This window comes from Micropterus dolomieu, linkage group LG16, assembly GCF_021292245.1.
Source record: "Micropterus dolomieu isolate WLL.071019.BEF.003 ecotype Adirondacks linkage group LG16, ASM2129224v1, whole genome shotgun sequence".
NCBI classification, from domain to species: domain Eukaryota; kingdom Metazoa; phylum Chordata; class Actinopteri; order Centrarchiformes; family Centrarchidae; genus Micropterus; species Micropterus dolomieu.
Window position 1 is genome coordinate 15,158,370 of NC_060165.1, and position 19,562 is coordinate 15,177,931.

A 19,562-nucleotide genomic window follows, 5' to 3' on the forward strand; every position below is an offset into this window, starting at 1 on the left:
TCACTGTTTAGGGCGAAAAGGCTTGGTTAGTAGCATAATGTAAGTGGTTGAACCTAACATTGGAAATGTTTTAGTTAAGTCAAGTTGAGAGTTTAAAATGCCCACACATTGACATGTGGCTGTTGTTTTCATTCACTGTGTGTATATTTTTTGGAAAGTTTTATGTGTTTGAGATTTTACAAGTCTGAGACAGTCACAGATCGAGGCAAACTTATTTAGCTTTGTAATTGACTGATTACACTGATTCATGTGGGAATATGCTGTGTGTGCCCACTCATAACACGGAAAGGCAGTTTAAAAAATACTTCAACAGTTCAGAGAATTCAGTTTGAATCTTATCTGTACACCAGGGCCTCCTTTATTCATGAAATATGTATAAAAGTTTTTCCCATGGACTCCACGCATTGCATCCACATACAAATATATACATATTCTTTCAAAATTGTATTCAGGTACATGCAGAATAATTGAAACTGAATTCTAGAGCTAACATCAAAAGTGGTTTCACGTTTTTAGTCATGCTAGCAGCATGGATCTATGGATGCCAATGTTAGTCTGTTGGCCAGTTCAGGTCAGTCTATCTTTAGACTTTTGTCTCATACTGCCTTCTGTCTATCCAGAATATGAACCAATATGTTTGGATGCATTTTATCGTAAATATTTTTTTTAATTAGTTTTACATTTAATGTGCGTTATATCCTGTTAACTTTCAGAATGACATTGGATCTCTGACATTGAAAGAATAGCCGCTGTGTTGGGCTTTGTTTTGGGGTGGGGGTGGGGGGGAGGGGGGTTGTGGCTTTAAGTGTCTCAGAGACGATGAGAAGCCATAGGGTGACAGAGTGTTGTCATAGCCAAAACAATGATGGATTGTTGTGACAGGAAGTGACTATTCCTGCCCATGGGCTCAGTTCATCCATAAAAAGAAAGAGACTTAGATAAGGTTTCCTTCTTAGAAATACTAAAATACAATCACAGCTCGTGTCAAAGTCCCTGTATTGTGGATTTAAAACTTCTTATCTATTATGCTAAGAGCTAGTAGCCTACATGAAGATTATTTTAATATAATTGGTTTCTCCATAATAGGAGTTTGCTTGTTGTAAATATTTGATGACTTGATAAAAGCCATAACAACTCTTCTTGAAGGTGATGAAGTAACTTTACATCCAAATGTTTTCCTCCACAAACACTTTTAAAATGTCCTTAAATAGTTCATTTGAATAACATTTGTAGACTCAGTTTTTCTACAATACAATTAAGTCAAATCCTACAATTGATTTGTTAATTGTATGATTAAACTCTCTCCTGTCACAATGTTTCTTAATAATCCTGTCAGCTAATGATGTCGTTACATGTTTCTGACATTAGTGTTATGAGAAAGCAACCTGGTTCTGGACAGCTGGGTGGGGGGGGTGTATACCCTGCAGTGATGAGAGATGAGAGAGCAGGAGACAAAGTGAATGTGTTTACTCACTGCATGGCAAATAGTCCACTGAGAGCACTGGGAATCCAAATTGGAAATGCACAGAGAAATAACCGAACAGAGGTCATGAATATTTTTATTTTATCATGAACAGGGAATCAACTGAGCATCAACTGACAGTCACTCAGCTTCTGTTTGAATTGCAGTGATCCAACATGGAAAGCTGGACGAGACAAGTCAGAGAGACAAGAGTGAGAGGGGGCGAGAATATGATTAGATCAGTCTCCAAAAAGATGAGCCATTTTTGCAGAGTAATCTGCTTAAACAGAGAAAAGCACTTAAATCCAAGAGGAGAAGCCAGGCCTCTATGGACAAAACTGCATTTTGTAGAAGAAAAAAAACAGACATTTACTGTACATTACACCTCCAAGTGTACTGTTACCACGTTTTCTTATCCCGTCCGGTGGACTAACATGGAAACAAATGAAAAAAATGTAGGCAGTGGCAACTTTTTGATCCTGTTTGAATTGTACTCTGAATTGCACATATGTTTGTCAATTTAAAATATACATTTGAAAGTTTGCTTTGAAAATATGTATATACAAATACCACAAACCCAAAAGTCGCGTATGTGACGTTGTAACTTTTTTTATCAATGACTGAAGCTAACGTTTCTGAAGCTAACATCAAAGAACTTACATGAGAAGATAATGTGATAAAAGGACCAAGAGTTGCTGTAATAAACACATCAGGCGAGATACATTTCTGCATGGAACATAGCTAAGTTACCTTGCTAATAACAAAGAAACAATGAACGTTAGCTAGCATTACCGCGTTTCAGCATTTGTTGGTGATGTATATTGTGTAAGACAAAAGATGTAGTTCACTGAACAGTTTTCACACTAAAGTAAACGTTACTTTTCTGTTTTACAACAAAATGCGACTTTCTTGACGGACAAAAATATCTTTTATATTGACAAAAATGTGTAATTGGGGGCACAATTCAATATATAAAAAAATAAGTTGTCTCGTGCCGTTGACAACCATACATATATTTTCTGAAATAAGGTGAAATCGGGCGGAAGGAGGGACTTAGGCACTCTATTGCAAAAAACAAAGCAGATAATGTTGCTGCTAAGTTTTATGATTTAGGGGACTACTAGCTTTACTAGAAGCAGGTATTGCAAGCTTAACTAAACCTATAATGGCATTGGTTACATACACCATAGCTTAGAATCCAAGTGATATGATTAAAACAAAACAAAACACAACCGGAAAAGCGGTTGAAGATGGATGGATTAAACATTCAATGGTCAATACCTCCCAAAATGGGTACAGGCAATATTGAAATGTCAAAGCCGAACCCATAGAAATAAAATCTACAATTAAAATACTATAGATTAATAATACAGTACAGTTAAATAGTCTGGTGGGGCTGGGATACTGCAGACGCAAACTGCTCAAAGAATAGGGATAAGACTAAAAACCTAGGAAGATAAAAAAAAAATACAAGGCTCTCCTCGTATCCTCCCTTCATTGCATTTTAATTAATATCTCTATCCCCTTTGTCCGGAGAAACAAAATGCCTTTAACTACTATCAACTACAATAAATATGAATTTGCATTATTATTAGGAGCAAAACAATTACTTACACTCACACATGATGTAGTGCAACTAAATGTAACGGACAGATTTTAGGTATTTCTCTTCATAAATGTACTTTTGTTCACATTCTAAAATTTAACTTTTTGCTTGCTCACATCTCATTATTTAATAAAAACAGTGAAAAGAGCAACCCCCAAAGTGCAGCACAGCCAAGAATCCTAAACCGGCATTTGTGCCGTCGTTCTTCTCACACTCACAGTTAATATTAGGATAACCTTGCAACACGCAGTCTTATCTGTTACTCTAATTAATGTTTTAAGATATCTTTTAAGATTGTTAGGTCAGCCTGCATGACACTAATTAATCTCAGTATACTGTGTATAATGTTTTATACTTGCATCTCAGCTTTTAACCCCAGTGAATAATGTGTCCTACTCGAAGCCAAAGTCATTTGTATTAAAACTCTCACTATTTCACTTCAGTACTTTTTCTGCAGGCTTTTCTTCATCTCTTCTGTACCTTCATACGGTCTTTTGAATCATTTAAAACCTCTCAGTCACTTTATCTTGAGTTATTGAAGCTCTCCTCTTCTTTGCAGGTTCTCTCTGTACCTCACAGAAGACTGGTGTGCTGTAGTCGACTTTTTGAGGTGACTGATGTCAACAAAGCCCAAAAACAGGCAGCTCACCAGAGAGAAGTCTTCCTCTTCAATGATCTCATTGTGGTAAATATACAAAAAAAAGAAAGAATTGTAATGAGAGGTTTGTCATTAGCATGTTGTATACATGTTTACAGTTTCCTTTAAACCATTCTTAACAAAATGGCTGTTTCTGCTACACGTAGTCGAGCTTTAAAGCTGCTTACTTTTTTGTGACAGCTGCAATGCACCATCACCTACTTCGAATGTAAGCTCCCTCTCTTTTATGTTGTTTCATAACTCAGGACTCTCCGGCCATTTCTTTTAATAATAGATAGTAGCAAAGGCAGTGCGCTCATAAGCAATGATCTGTCCCTGACAGAGCAGCTTTAAGGGCCAGTGAAGTTGTTTTTTAGTCAGGCCATCAAACAGTTGTTCATTTGCTCCAAAGTCATGTAAATTGGAGAATTATCAAAGGTTTAATGTCGCGCATAATTAATGTGCTCATTAGCAGTCACATCTATCCAAAGTGGTTAACTACTCTCATAATTATGATAAATTGTTGATCTCAAGCCAATAAAATACAGCAAAAGAAAAAGCAGGATGCCCCCCCCCCACACACACACACACCAACCACCACCACCTTTCTTTTCTGCTAAAACATAAAAGTAATTGGTAGCTGAAGGAAAAGAAGGTTAAATGGTGAAATAAGTGTATCTTCTAATGTCACAGTGGAATTCTGTTCGCTTGCCACTAAAAGTTAGTGGTGCAGTATATATTCCAGTGAGACATATTCTCCTGACAGCTTTAAAAGCGGGGCAGAAATTGTCTTTGAAAAATTTTAGTACAGAATTAAAATGATGGGGACTTTTCTTTGAATTTGGCCCCTGTTCTGGCAGCTTGAACATGTCAAGAAGTGTTTTAAGTGTCAATGTGATGTATTGGTTTAATACGGCTCGCCTGGTAAATTATGCTCCACAGTAGTGCTGCAAAACAGGTTCGCCTCATCGTACTCTATCTGGAAGGTCATTCAATGAAAAACCATAACATCTCTAATACATCCTAATATAAGCTTGCCAAGGTGTTTTTCATACAAATTAGAGCACTGGCGCACAATCTGAAACACTCTGAAGGTTGTAGTGTACATTAATATTGACTATCTGCTCTTTAAATGTATTTTAAATGATCAAATAGTTTGTTCTCTCCGAGCTTCTTTGAGGTTGTTCTGTGATATGGAAATCTCAGTGACAATCAAAAAGATTTCAGAAGTGCTTAGAACGCTGCAAAAACTTTAATGGGCTCTCCTGTCGTTCAAAATGTGTCTCTGGTTTTCTCGTTGTCTGTAGATCTTGAAGCTTTGTCCAAAGAAGAAGAGTTCTGCAGCCTACACTTTCTGCAAAGCTATGGGCCTACTTGGCATGCAGTTTCACCTGTTTGAAAATGAATGTAAGTCAAAATGTATTCGTTGCAGACAGCTGGCATGAAAAACATAAAACACCCAATGCCCTGGACCTTTAGAAAGCAGTGGAAAGTACACCCAAGTTGAAGTGAGCAAGGGGTGTAGAAGATATTGCCATATTTGAAAGAACAAAACGAGTTTACAAACCTACATTGAGGAATTTTGATGGCATTTTCACACCTGTGGTATTACACTCACTAACATCTTGCAAACAGTTCTTGCCATTTCTCCTTATTCTTTTGTTTGAACAACTCAATGTCTTCCTCAGACTACCCTCATGGCATCACCATCCTCTCACCTTTTGGCTCAGACAAGAAGCAGGTACTTAACTTCTGTGCCCAAAGTGCTGAGGAGCTTCTCAAGTTTCTAGAAGACCTAAAGGAATCAATCGCCGAGGTGTCGGAGATGGAGCAGATACGCATCGAGTGTAAGTATCTGCCCATATATGTTTTTTCCCTTCATAGTACAATGAAAGACTGTTCGCAACATTGCCCTTATCATCATCTGTTTGTACCATTGTCCTCTAGGACCTTCAATACACAATCAGTGTAATCTTTAATAAAACACATCTATGTAAAGAACAAACTGATTCTGTGACTGGATGCTTCCAAATACAGTGGTGAAATTATGGCTATATGTGGTATAAAGAAGGCCAAAAGAATTTGCAAATAGTTGTCATTAATTATTGTAACTGCTCTGGTTGTATGGCTGCAAGCTCTTAATTTACTATTTCATGCAAGCCTTGTGGCTGCATGCATGTACAATATACTTGTGTCCTTCATGTTTGTATTCCTCCTGTGGGAATGCACCCAGAAACTAAATCAACATCCTATTACATGTTGGACTAAATCAATAATCTCACATCTGTGGAAGAGTGGGAGACTACAGTGGGTTCCTAGATACTTTGGGTGGGAATCAATAGGTCCTCAGATAGTACACATGAGTCAGAAGCCATCCTTTGTATTGTGCTATTTGCTAACTGGTAGTGAGCGTCCCATTTGTGTAGGTGGAGAATGACTTTTGCATTTTGTTTCTTTTGGTGCACTGCAGCTCAAATAGACTGCAGGAGGGCAGTAAATTGGAGGTGAAAGGAGGCCAGTGTTCCTGAAAGCAGCCAGGCAGTCTGAGTTGTTTGGGTCTGTGCGCAAATGAAACTCTCTGGACAATACGCCATGCACATATTTAGACACACATGGAAAACCAGAGCATCCAGAGCCTGGCTCCTGCCAGTGGGCATCAAAGAGAGCATCCCTGCTGGGATTTGACGCAACTGCATTACACTTCACAGAGAGGTAGGGCCAGCAGCCCAGGGAGAGCAGGCAACAGCATATGGAGAGAGGCAGAGGTTGACAGAAGTTAGTTATTTCTCTCTCTAGAGTGGAGTGCAAGGATAGAGAGTTACTGTGCACAAGACACACACAAACCAACACACACGTACAAATAGTAAGAATGCATGTTGCGACATATTTGCTAAATGACGAACAAAAACAAAAATAGCATACTTTTTTTCCTAAAGACATAATATAGCAAGAAAACTTGGAGCAGGAATGATTGCTGGCACTTGCACAGACAAACACCACATCTTCTTTTCTCCTCTAAGTGCTTTGTATTGTTGGCACATTAGTAAACATGCCTGCGGCTGGCACACTGATGTTTGGGCTTTCCCTTCTTTGAGATAGGAAGAAGAAATTTTAGTTTGCTTATCCAGAGGTGCATCTTTGTGTTTGTGTATAATGAGAAAATCTATAATGGAAATGACCATTTTAATTCAGCCCTACACTCTAAACCTTCAACAAAACAAGAAGATTTAGTATTTCTCTTCCCTTCTCTCTAATATTCATACATTATTAATTTATTGTTGGAAACTTTCTTCTTCATATATGTTGAATTATATGCTATATAGGCTGTTGGGGAGAATGCTTTGATATGTTAAGCTGACTCACTGTAGACTGACTAAAATTCTCTGTACTGTAGGTTACACTAGCAAATAAATGGAAATGTAGTAGTCTCTATTGACCCAACAATTAGTAGTAAAACACATACTTATTTTCCAGGAAACTTGTAAATAAATGTTTATTTCTAACTTCATTTGACTCATTTTCTAGGAGATAAACTCCAAAACAGGACGTTTTCTGTTTAGCTTGTCAAATGATACATGAAAATGTACTGGAGGGACACTGTGCACTGCACCCTTGAGGTCTTACCTTGCAGTTTTGCGGTGCGGCATCAGAATTAGAATGCAGTGTTGGAGACAAAACAATATTTAGTCATCATGATTGGAAATGACATGCAATTACCATCAAGTCTGACGTTTAATTAGAGTCGGAGAGTCGTGTTTTGAGCTTAGAGAAGAGAGTGGGAGGGGAAGGCAACAAGAGCATGAATGTGTGTGTGTGTGTGTGTGTATTTATAATAAAATACTGTAAAAATAAAGTAGAATTATAAGGGTTAATTTAGTCACTCTTAACCATCACCCTCTACCTGCCTGTCTCTCTACCTGTTTTGCTTCCTGTCACGATGATGATGATCGTTTTTGTCTCCTATTTACTGCAGGGGAGCTGGAAAAGCAGCAGGGAGCCAAGACTCACTCAGTAAAAAACAACGGCACACAGCTAGAGCTGCGTGGCAAACCGGGCTCCCCATCAGGTGTGTGTGAGTGTGTGTGCATCGTTGCTTTTTAATTTTAAAACCCACTGCAGAGATGTTGTCCTCAATTGCATTTATTTACCTGCTGTTGAAACGAAGTTCAACCACTGCTGTTTTTATGAATTAATCAATTGGAAAAAGAAAACAAGGAGGCGCTAACTGTATCATTTTAACATGAAATAAATATTAGATGACTAAAGATCTGTGAAATAATTTTAAACCCTCTCTTCCTCATTCTTTAATCCCTGCCTTTTTATTACGATGTAATGTCAAGTCAGCCATTCACAGCACATGCGCAATGTAACGATGGCGGATTTATCATCAAAATTCATTTTGAAACAAGAATCCTTTGATTTCACACAGAGGTAGACAAGAGCAGGCTTCTTATCTCCAGCCCAAGACTGTAACTAACAGATTTATCAGCTGTAGCTAGTAATGTAGTCCATGAGTTAGCCTTCTGACAAGTTAATGATGAAGATGTGGAAGTAAACTGCAACATTGTTCTTGTAGTTGTTGCTCTAGCAGGTTTTTAGCCTTAGTATAGTGCAGTATAAGGAAAATGTATCACATTGTTATTTCGCTCTAACACCAGTCCCTGGTACGATGCTTAGCGTTAGCTTACTGTAGAAAACATTCTTGGACAAACAACAGAGGTGAGATTTATGCTTTATTGTTTGTGTTTCACTTTTACAAGGCTTTAAAGATGAAGACTTAATGACGAGTTTGGCATATGTAAAGCTATTTTGGGTAACAAGTTTGGCTGCGTTTGCTGGAATGTAAATTCCCCAAATCTACACAAAGAGCAGGACACGGCTGCTAACATACTGATAGTAAACCATCTAGGACCAAAGCACACCTTATTCCAATCATTACGTTTTTGTTGTTGTGTTTTTCTTTTTTTGAAAGGCATTCCATCTAAAAGAAAAGCTTGACATGCCTGCCATGTCTAGTTATGGTTGCTAAGCTATTATTGGACTAGTGATGTTTGGGGGAAAGGGTTTAGCTGTAAAAATTGGCTCCCCCTTTTAAACTTAGAATAGGATGTCAAATGTACATTTTCTTCAAAGTATCAAAATGTTTTTTACTAAATCCGCATAGGGTTGCAAAGTGTGAAGAGCTATTTTGGACACCCCAGTCCCATTTGTTTTTTTTTGTGACGTGATTCACAGCTCAGAGCTCTTTCACAACTTGGATGGCATGCAGCTCTCCTTGTTAGATCATCTGTCCAGAATATCAACAACTGCATTAGAAAATTTCTGGTTCATTGACTTGAAGTAGAAGGTACAAGCTGGTATAGCTAAAGATGACGCTGAATACGTACGAATAAAAGCAGAGGTAGCAGTAGTAGTAGTGGTCTGGTTTATTAGAAGTAAGAAGAGAAGTGAAATTTGGAGAAATGTAGGACCACATGTATTACTTAGCACAAGAGCTGACAGAGCGTGTCGTTCACCGTAGCTTTTCCTCCGCAATTGGAAAGGGAGGGGTGAGCAGTGACTGATGGTGCATTTATGTGGTGTCAGAATAATCAGAACTTTTCTCCTTCTTAAATCTTCATTGCAAAAAGAGGAATAAAGTGGACGTGGGACATTAAAAAATATAGAACAGTATACAAATATATAAGAAGACACAAATAAAAAAAATCTTTGCCAGTGGTACTATATATTATATGAAAATAAAATATATTTTCACAGCCTTTTTGTTGTTGGATTTAAAAATTAAATTTATATAATGTACAGCCTCATGGAGAAAAAGGACAAAGTTAGGTTTTTTCTGCTGAACTTAATAATTTTTTTTACATACTTATTTCGTCCAAGGAGCAAGTGAATGCATAGTGAGCCATTTGATGTCTTTTGCAACACTCACCACTAGATGCCACTAGAACGGACACACTGTACCTTTAAATTCCTTGTATGAAGTACCTTAATGTAAAGTTTATTTCTTCCTTGCTCCCAAAAACATTTCAAGATGCTGTAAAAGATAGAATTGTTAAAGAACTGTTTAACAGACATTTTGCTGCCTCTTTTGTCCCCTTTCCCTCCATTTTCTCCTCTGTCTAGGAAACCTGGAGGTAGATGACAGAAGTGGACACAATGCAGTAGAGGTAAGTACTCAGTGATAGGGCCATGTCCCACACAACAGGTAAGTCAGTGCAGTGTGTTATCACCAAGGTATTGTAGGATGAGATAGAATGAAACTCCAGAACCAGTCATATCTTTAGGGCTAGAGGAGTCAAGCAAGAGTGGGTGAAGAGTGGATGAGAGAGCGAGTGCTACTATGTTAAGTAACCCAACCAAAAACAAAATATTAGATAAAATGACTAACTTGCCATACAAAATTAAAGATGGTGGTTTGGGGAAATTTAGACAGTCATAGCATTGTCAGGACAAGTTCTAGTCACAGAAAATGCATCAGACTCAGAGGCTTAAATATTATCTGTAATCCTAAATAGGAATAGGTTGTAATTAGTTTCAAAAGCTCAGGCGAACCCTTTAAACGAAAAAAGAGAAAGCAGCCATTGCTAAAAGTAGCTGAGGACACATGTGAAATGTATATACTGTGTGTGTGTGCATAAGAGTGTGTGCGTGCCCAGAGTCAGCACAGAGACCTTAATTAACACATTAACATGCAGGCGGATAAATTTAACGCTCATTTGACCCGGAGTTGTCGCCTCCTCACCCCCTCCAAGACCTCAGGGGGGGGGAAGAAAACATCTCGTGTGAACATTTCGTGCGAGCAAGAGAGCAAGCTGAACTACAGTACCCATGGGGCTTTGCAGTTACCATCCTAGAGACATCAGATGACCTTTTCTAATCCTTTCTGTGGCAGCAGAGTTGAGAGATGGAGTGAAAAGCAAAATAGCAAAAACACACAGGGTCAGTTTGACATTCAGTGGCTGTTTGATTCCATACAGCTCACTGATATACCCACAGTGTTAGGCTGTAAATCTTTACTCAGGTGCTTGTTAGAGTAATTACATATACATCACACTGAAAGGCTTCGGAGCTATTTAATTAATGCAAACATGCATTCACTCAAGAGACACTCAAAGGCATAAAAATAACAGATTGGGGTTTTTTTTGAAAGTGCAGTGGAATATCTGCAATATTTTAGGCATACAAGGTATCTCTCGCTCAGTAGCCTTTGGGTCCTGATAATAGGGAGCTATGATCAGGTCAGTCTTCGTGGTTGTCTTGAGCTACCTTCACCAGCCGTCTTCTTCGCTACCACGCAACCTACAGTAAATGTCATGGCTGGTGGGGAGCCGTTAGCTGTCGAAACACATTTATCTTGGAAACCAGGAGGTTCACCCAGAGAATCCTGCTTATACTAGAGGCATGAATATAGGGCTGACTAAATCCCACTGCAAGCTTTAAATCAGAATTTGATAAGGAGGGTGTTGAGATTTTGCTGTCTCCATCAGAGCAGTACCAATATGCTAGTCTGTGCAAATGTTTCTAAGTGGCTAAAGACTTTTAAAAAGACTGTCATTGGTGTAATTTACATCCCACCCTCGCTTTTCAAAATCCTGTTTTTGTAGACACACAATTTTAGACTGTCATGATAGTGGGCTTTCCACCAACAATCCCAGTGACATGGTGGAGAACACGTTTGAACGGAAGTGTTGATTGGTGGGGTTTCTTTTTTTTGACATGAAGAGCAAAGGCCAAACACTAAGACAGCCATCACCACAGAGGCAAAAACAGACTGTTGCAGGAAGTAGCTCTTTTAAACTCTGCCAGCTACTCCTCAGGTACAACCAATCCAGCCACCTATCAACCCACTCTGTCCACTGGCGTCACGAGGCAAGACACATAATCAAAGTGGGTGGCCTTGTCACAGCGAAGTAATGTCAGCTGGCTTCTAACTGGCTATCAGACTTAAATGCTGTGGTGGAAAGGAAACTGAATTACCTGATTTAGCTTACTGTAAAACCATATTGTGACTGTTTGTTGTTGTGACATACTGTACATATTTTATTATTATGTCAGTATAGTAAAACTTTTCTTAGGGATAACTTCTAATAATAAACCATTTGATTCGCATGTTGTTCATTGATGGTCAGCTTAAAGGAGTAGTTTTGGGAAGTACTATTATTTGTCTTCTTGCTGAGAGCTAGATCAGAGCACTTATACATGCTCCACTCACCGATCTTTCAAGTATGGAGCTGGAGCCAGGAGACAATTAGCTAGCTTACCAAAGACTGGAAACGAGGGTTAACGGCTAGCCAGGCTCTGTATGTGTCATTTGTACAGAAAAAAAAATGACAAGTTGTGGTTTTACAGGGAGTTACATGCTGGATCTGTTTTTTGGCTGAGCGCATTGACTTCCAGGGTTGTGAGAATCACTCCCTATTATCCCTATTATAATCACTCCCTACACAGTACAGTGCTCTATAGTTACTCATTTTCTGTACTAATTTTTCATTCTTTTGTGGGAATCTTTGGGGGGACTATGTAGTGCATACATCTCAGAATTTGGAAACTCAAATAAATACACTATATAGTAAATAGGGAGTGATTGCAGACACAGTATGAGTATTCCTATTTATATTTTGATAGATAGATATTTAATTAATGTCCTGAAAGAAAAGGATAGTTGTTGTTTTCTTGCTGAATTTTAGCAACCAAAAAACTAACTTAATGAACATTTTACAGTCACGGATATTTTATAACCACCACTGAATTTCTTTTTGGTCATCTGTTGAACAATGTTATTATTCATGCTTAGAAATCAAACTTTAGAAAGGCACCAGAAAGTCACCAGAAAGTCGGAGTAATCCTTCATTCTTTATCTAAGGTGATTCAGAGCTCATTGATACTGTACTCTGAGTGTATGTGCTAAGTCGTCAAGGAGAAAAAGTGGTTGGCAGGTTGAATAGGAGCAAATGTTAATGGAGTTTTTTCACACAAGAGTTACACCAGCTCCTGGAAGAGTATGGAAGAACACTACTGTAAGCCGTTTCTTCCCCTCAGATACTTTACATTAAAGGTTTATTATATTACAGGTGACCTTATTCACTCAGTTGCCATTTTGAAGATTTTTTTGGGAAGCTATATTCTGATTGACACACAGTGGATTAAAAGTGAATTTAAAACTAATATCTTTAGTCAGAAATTGGCAAGAATCTGAGGAACTTCCATGCTTTAAAGTACAGAGTTAGTAAGTTAGAAAACTTAACAATACATAGCAGAGCTGCTGTGAGACTCAAATTATTTGAGACTTGAATGCCTCCTGATTCAACTTGACTTGAGACTTGAAGGCATAAAGCTGAGGAGACTTGACTTAAATATTGAAAAATGCTATATTGTGCATTGTTTTTCTTTTTGGAGCACTTCTCATCTGTCATGAAGAATTTATTATATGCAACATCTCCATAACCTAATGAAAACTTTAGAATGAAAGGCTAATTTCTCTCATCTGAATTTAATATGAATTATTATCTTTACATCAGTAGCTCAATAGTTTCCCCTTCTTGTGTTCAGCATATCACCTATTTTAATTCCTGCAGCTGCGCAAATTATTCTTGCAACCAAATCATTTATGTGCTAGTTACTGCTTTTATCTCTCACAGGATCTCTTTTTTCATTTGTCTATTGTATCAATTATTAGAAATTATTTATTTTTATGCCGCCCGCCCTGTTTTAAACAAACTGGACAGAAAATGCCCTGACTTGATTTGAAAAAATGATTTGGTGTGATCTCTCTGGTACATAGACAGATTTTAGTTAGCTCATACAGTAGCTACTGATAACAGGAAACGTGGCATTAAAATGAAGAAGATTAATCACTACCAGTAATATGGTGTATTTTTTTGGAATTTCTTTTGTAAGCTTGACAATGCAATTGCTGTTGTGTGAATGTTAATATAAGTGTAAATGAGCACAGTGTGTTAAAATCCAAACAAGCTCTGTGAAAAGCTAGAGAAATATATTGTGTAACACAAAAAGATGATGTAGGATACATTATACACACATTATCCAAAAACATGCAACAAGTTTGACATCAAAATAGAAATGTAGTGATGTGGTCATCACAATGGATGCTCGACATTTTCTACTTTAAGTTTGAATTTAAACACATTTAGTTGTATTCAGCAATCAATTAACCTAATCTTAACCTTTGAGGTGACAAACACTATGCTAACCCAAGCCGTTAGCTCGCGACATATATGAAAATAGCCTGCCTGACATGTGGTTGCATAGTTCTTACATTTTTCACATGACTTATGTCTACTACACATAATATGCATTTCATTTAATTTTGATGATCCTCCCTATATTTTTGTTTTGGCATATGCTTTCCGAGAAAGGCAGTGTAAGGTGACTTAGAAACGTGACATGTTTCCCAAAATAGGATTCATAAAAAGAATTCAAGGAAGGATACAATACAAGAACACAGATAGCAGAAAACCGACTTTAAGGGGAGGAAACTGTAGAGAATATTGTGAGTTGAAATAAATGTGACATACGGAGGTTTGCATTCTGATGAGTGTTGCCTGTGGATGTCTGTGGTTGTCAGCCTGCTCACCTCCTCTCCTCCTCTTCTTCCACCTCTCCCTCTTCGTAATGACCTCCGTCTATGTTTTGGTTACCCAAACCCCCCACAAATCTCCTCATGTCCACTGTCCCTATAGCGCCACACAGTGGTTTGGAAGGGAGACACAGGGGCCCTCAGTGTCCCCTTTGGAACCACCGGGCCCCTTCTGTAGCGTCGCACCAAATTTCTTATCCCCATTACCCACCACTGTCCTCCTCCTGACCCCAGTCACACACTGGTGTTCCCAGCATCCAATCCACACTGTTCCCAGTCACTGTAGGGGTGGAGGGAGGGGAGTGTGCAGTAGTCACAATGATTTTACACCTCCACTGACCCCCAACACCTAAGCCCCCACGCATGCCCTGTGTGTGTGTGTGCTGTGCGTTCACCACCCCCACCCCCCCAAAAAAAAACTAAAAGAGGGCTTGACGGATTGTAGAGGAGGAACCAGTTTTATAACATTTGATGCTGTTCTCTTGGCTGTTTTCTAAACTAGGTGTCAATTCACAACAGGCTTCAGACGTACCAGCTCAGCAGCAGCACGGCTCGGAGTCCCGAGAGCGTGGCCCTTCTTAACCACGGGGGGGAGCTGCTTTTCCAGCAGGGGCTCCAGGGGCTGCCCCAAGGGCTAACCCAGGGGCCGGCGCCTCCACCTCAGCACCCACAGCTGCAGTCAGCGGCAAGCACCCCTGCCCACCACCTCCACCTCCAGCAGCACCACCAGCCCACCGTCAGCATGGCTGATCTGCGGCCCGAGACACTCATCCAGTGTCAGCAGATCGTAAAGGTCATCATGCTCGACAACAGCGGCCACGGACGCGTGGAGGCCTTCCTCAGCCAAACACCCACACACCACCACTACCAGCACCACCACCACAGCCACCACCAGCTCAGTCAGTCAGCCATGTCCACTCCGGTCCGCTCGTCGGACAGCTCCCACAGCAATGACGGCCACCAGCCCCCGCTGCCTCCTCCACCTCCGCCTTACAACCACCCGCACCAGTATATACCCCCTGACCCCCGCCTCAGTCTACATCGGACCCCGAGTGGCTCTCGGAGCATGGTGTAAATAGATGAATTAGTATTCTTTCCCTGAACACACACACACACACACACACTTCCACACAAACCCCACCCCTTCCCTACCTATTTAAAAGTACATAATGTACATATATATACATACAGATGAAAGAGCTATAATGAAAAAAATGAAATCTCACTTATATGCATATATATAAGGAAAAAATAAACTAAAGGAAAAAATTAAGGTTTTAGAAGATATACAGAGAAATAAAGTGCATATATAAAGTTTTACTTGATTCCACATGTATTTTGAAATATTATGTAGTTTTAACAAATTTCGATAACTTTTTGTCAGTTTTAAATCTTGCTAGAGAAAACACAAATATTCAGTTTCTGGATGGATTCCTTGTAGTTCCAGAAGTCACCACCAACAACAACAACAGAAACACATGAATCCCTCAAACCTTTTTTGGATTGTGACGGATGGATTCACTCCAAGGACCTTCAGCTTCTGTTCGCTTTTATCATCCCAAACCTCATGCCTACTGTGCTGTGTGTGCGCGTGCGTGCATAGTTGACACTTACAGAAAACATGTGCCAAAATACATAACGCCTCCACTACACACTGACTTCTTTGCACTTGACTAAACACTAGGGACAGAAGAAAAGAAAAAAAAACTTCTTTGCTTTGAAAAAAAATAGTCCTTTCACGCTTTTCCCTCAAGGAGCACACACACACACATACACACACACACACACACACACACACACACACACAAAAGGAATAACAAAAATTATATTTCATAAAAACTTATCTCCCCGTTTGCACTGTTGCTGATTTATTTATGTGATGGAGAGCCTTCTCTCTTGTTCTCTGTTCCACCGGATAAAAACAAAAAACAAAAAAAACGACCATCCACCAATAAGCTGTGTTTATCATCTGCTCCTCTGTTCTGTTGTGGCTCTCTATCATCCAAAAACACTCTTACCCTGTTGTCACTATCCATAGATCACTCTACAGTGAAGGATGACATGGAAACAAAGGCAACCAATCACATGGATTGCTGCCAAACCAAAAAGTCAGCCCAAGATGGTTCAGTTGATTGTTGTTTGTCTTTTACTCTTCATGTTTATTATTGTTAACGCTTCACAGGTGTTCGTACCACATTTATCTGCTGATAGGGAGGGAAAGTTTGTCTCATTTTGAAATTGTTTGAGCTGCCGAAACTGCTGGACTTTAAAAACAACTCGCATTCACATGTAATATATATGTACAATGCACTGTGCTGTCATCCGTTGTGTATGAAATCGCCATGAATTTCCATGAAGACGCCTCTGCTACAACTGTTAAATGTCAAGATCTATGTGTGTTTTGATTTGCATACAGCATATTCCACCTTTTGTGTGTTTTTTCCCCGTGGGTGGATAAATGCAGGACCGAGTCAACCCACAAAACATCCAGACAGTGTCTCTTTATGTCTGTACAACTTGTTGTACAGACATAACTGGTTTCAGCTCCTTGTGACTGATTTTCTCTTCCCTCCTAACCTTTCAGTCTGACATTTTGAAAAAGGCAAAACTACAGAGGCACACACAGCTTATATTGCAAATGCTGGCATTAATGGTATTTTATGTGCTGTTGGCTACCCTGCTTTAAATAAGAATGGGACAAAAAAAGAATGCATTATCTGATCTCTTTCTCTTTCACCCCAGCCTAGATTGTAAATACCACATTCAAGCAGTGTCGGAAAAGACAAGCAAGCTACCTTTAGCCCCTTCAAAATGCTGTCACCCTGTCACGCGTCCTTCATTCAGAAATAGGCCAGCGACTGCTCCAGCCTGAATGCGTCCATCTTTTAAACATAAGCACCCCCCCCCACACACACACACCTCCCCACCACCAGGTACTGCTCCACTCTGACCCCCATCTGTCTGATTTGTTGATTTATAATCACAGAGACACTGCGGGGAGGTCTCTATCTCATCTTCCTGTCCTTTTCCACTCACATTTTCACCCAGTGGAAGGACAGAGGGCGCAGAAAAACAGTTTGTTGTTCTGGCTGCCAGAGATGACAAGTGTGCGTGTGCATGTGTGTGCGCGCAACCTCCTCAAGGTAGCATCCTAACCTTCCCGTAAACAAATTTGAGCTCTCGTCTGTTCATCCCAGGAATTGCTTTTATTATAATTTCAAAACACAATAAGAAGAATTAATGCTTTTAAAATTAGCTTTAAAAAAGAGCTATTGTGATCATTAAAAAAACAACTTACAGCTTAAAAACAAACTTTTGAAGGTGATACATTTTAGCACACAACTTCAAAAGTTCTGGTATTTAGTATTTAAAATTGATGGATGATTATTGTATGATTGTTCATTTATTTGTTTAAATCAACATTTAGATATAAAAGGATTCTTTTCTCATGCATGACATCAGTTTGGAGGCCTGTTGAACTCAAAGTCTTGGAATTATTTGTGCATGACTGAAGTTGCTGTGAGCGCACTAGTGGGAGATGAGGATGACCAAATACTTTGTTATGCTGTAAACATTTGTGGTGGAACTGGGGGAAAAATATTATTTAATACAGCAAACACCCCTTCAAACAGAAAATGGATTTACAGTGCCATATGTGAGGGCTCTATTTTGCCAAATCATGGCCATTTTTGTTTCCCCGTCTTTCACTACCCTTTGTTTATGGTTGCACAGTTTTTCCTACTTGACAATGTGTTTAAGCATTTGGGGAGATAGGCGTACTGTGTGTGCAATAAACATGAATAAGGGGCACACTGAAAATCATGACTTCATGTTTGAAAGGAAACCAATGTAGCATTTTGGGACTGCAGCATATGATACGAAAGCGCATTAGAGGCTAACTTTCTTAAAGAAACTTTTTTAAAAAGGGCTCTGTCATATCAGTGCACTGCTTCATGAATGATGCGTGGATCTTGTCTGGCTCTTCAACACTGTGTTTGCTCATACTAGTTTTAAAAAAAGTCACTAAAAGTGGACATACTATTTAGGGTAAAACAGGTGGGTGTAACAGATATGGACCATCACCTCCCTGGCTTTGAATCCCTCTCTACCTGTCTTTGCAGTATATCAACCTGCTATTAAAGATGATTTAAGTCTATTCACCACAATGGTTTGCTTTGGTTATTGGATTTAAGGGCTTGATTCTTCAAAATCAATGGAGTCAATGTATTTTTACATGATGTGGAAATATTCATTATCAAATGGCATGTTACACAACACTGCATTACACCAAGACGCAAACATTTTAATTTTAGTAAGTTTAATCAAAATATACCGTATGTAAGTAAAATTTTGAACTAAATATTTTATTTTGTTTTTAAAAAGTCATACATACACATAGCATCTTGGATAAATAGTTAAAATGGCTGTAATAAATATGTATTTTATCAACAAAGAATCACATGACTACTTTTGTGCGAAAGGGGTCGCTTGTAATAACAAACCCACAGAGAACCATCACCCAACTCAGCTCTATGAACTGTTTTAGTGCTTTTTAGCTCATATTTTTGGTCTTCCGGCTTGCATTCATCAGTGTAGTTTCCAGCAGCGGCAGGCAGCTGCTTTCAATAATAAAAAAACAATGTACACTGCCTGCCCAGTACCAAACATTAGACAGACATATTTAGCAGCTGTTGATACAGGTGGAACATTTAGCAGCTAAAGAGAGCTGTTTCCCTCAGGAGCTGATGGAGACAAACCAGAGCCAAAAGCGTGAATATTGGGGGGGAAATAGATATATGTTTTGTTTACAGTTTGTTTCTGCTGCACCCAGGTGGCCACAAAAATTCTGTTATTGCATGATATATCACATCACTTTTCAATCTATCTCAGTTGTGTAATGGACTACTTTTCAGTAATTGTAATATGTAATATGTAGTAATTTATACCATATAAGAATAACACACATTTTTAGTAAGCATTCTTCAGTGAAACACTCATTTCAACTTTACAAGAGCAATAAGTAATAAGGAAATTAAAACTCTGTCTACCAAACACTTCTAGATGCTGCAAGATGCTGGTGGAGAATGGAGTTAGCAGGTGGAGTTTATTTTGTTTTCACTGACATGAAAAAACTGGAGTAAAGTCAGGGCAAATCCTTCATACATCTCATTTGACAAAATTCCCAAACTGACAAAACAGAACGTTTTCTCATGCTACATCTCTTTAAAAAAAACCACATACTTATTATAGGGACACAATT

At 39.0% G+C, this 19,562-nt stretch overlaps 1 protein-coding gene across 2 annotated transcripts in view; it reads left to right on the plus strand.

Annotated features, from left to right (window-relative positions):
- iqsec3a (IQ motif and Sec7 domain ArfGEF 3a) overlaps nt 1–17,609 on the plus strand; it is a 118,806-nt gene extending 101,197 nt beyond the window's left edge. For both annotated transcript variants that reach the window (XM_046071633.1, XM_046071632.1), the window contains exons 10-15: nt 3,628–3,753; nt 5,013–5,112; nt 5,394–5,552; nt 7,679–7,771; nt 9,829–9,872; nt 14,805–17,609. In XM_046071633.1, coding sequence (XP_045927589.1) covers nt 3,628–3,753; nt 5,013–5,112; nt 5,394–5,552; nt 7,679–7,771; nt 9,829–9,872; nt 14,805–15,377 — 1,095 coding nt within the window. In that variant the 3' untranslated portion in view covers nt 15,378–17,609. The remainder of the gene's footprint in view (nt 1–3,627; nt 3,754–5,012; nt 5,113–5,393; nt 5,553–7,678; nt 7,772–9,828; nt 9,873–14,804) is intronic.
- The last annotated feature ends 1,953 nt before the right edge of the window (nt 17,610–19,562 follow it).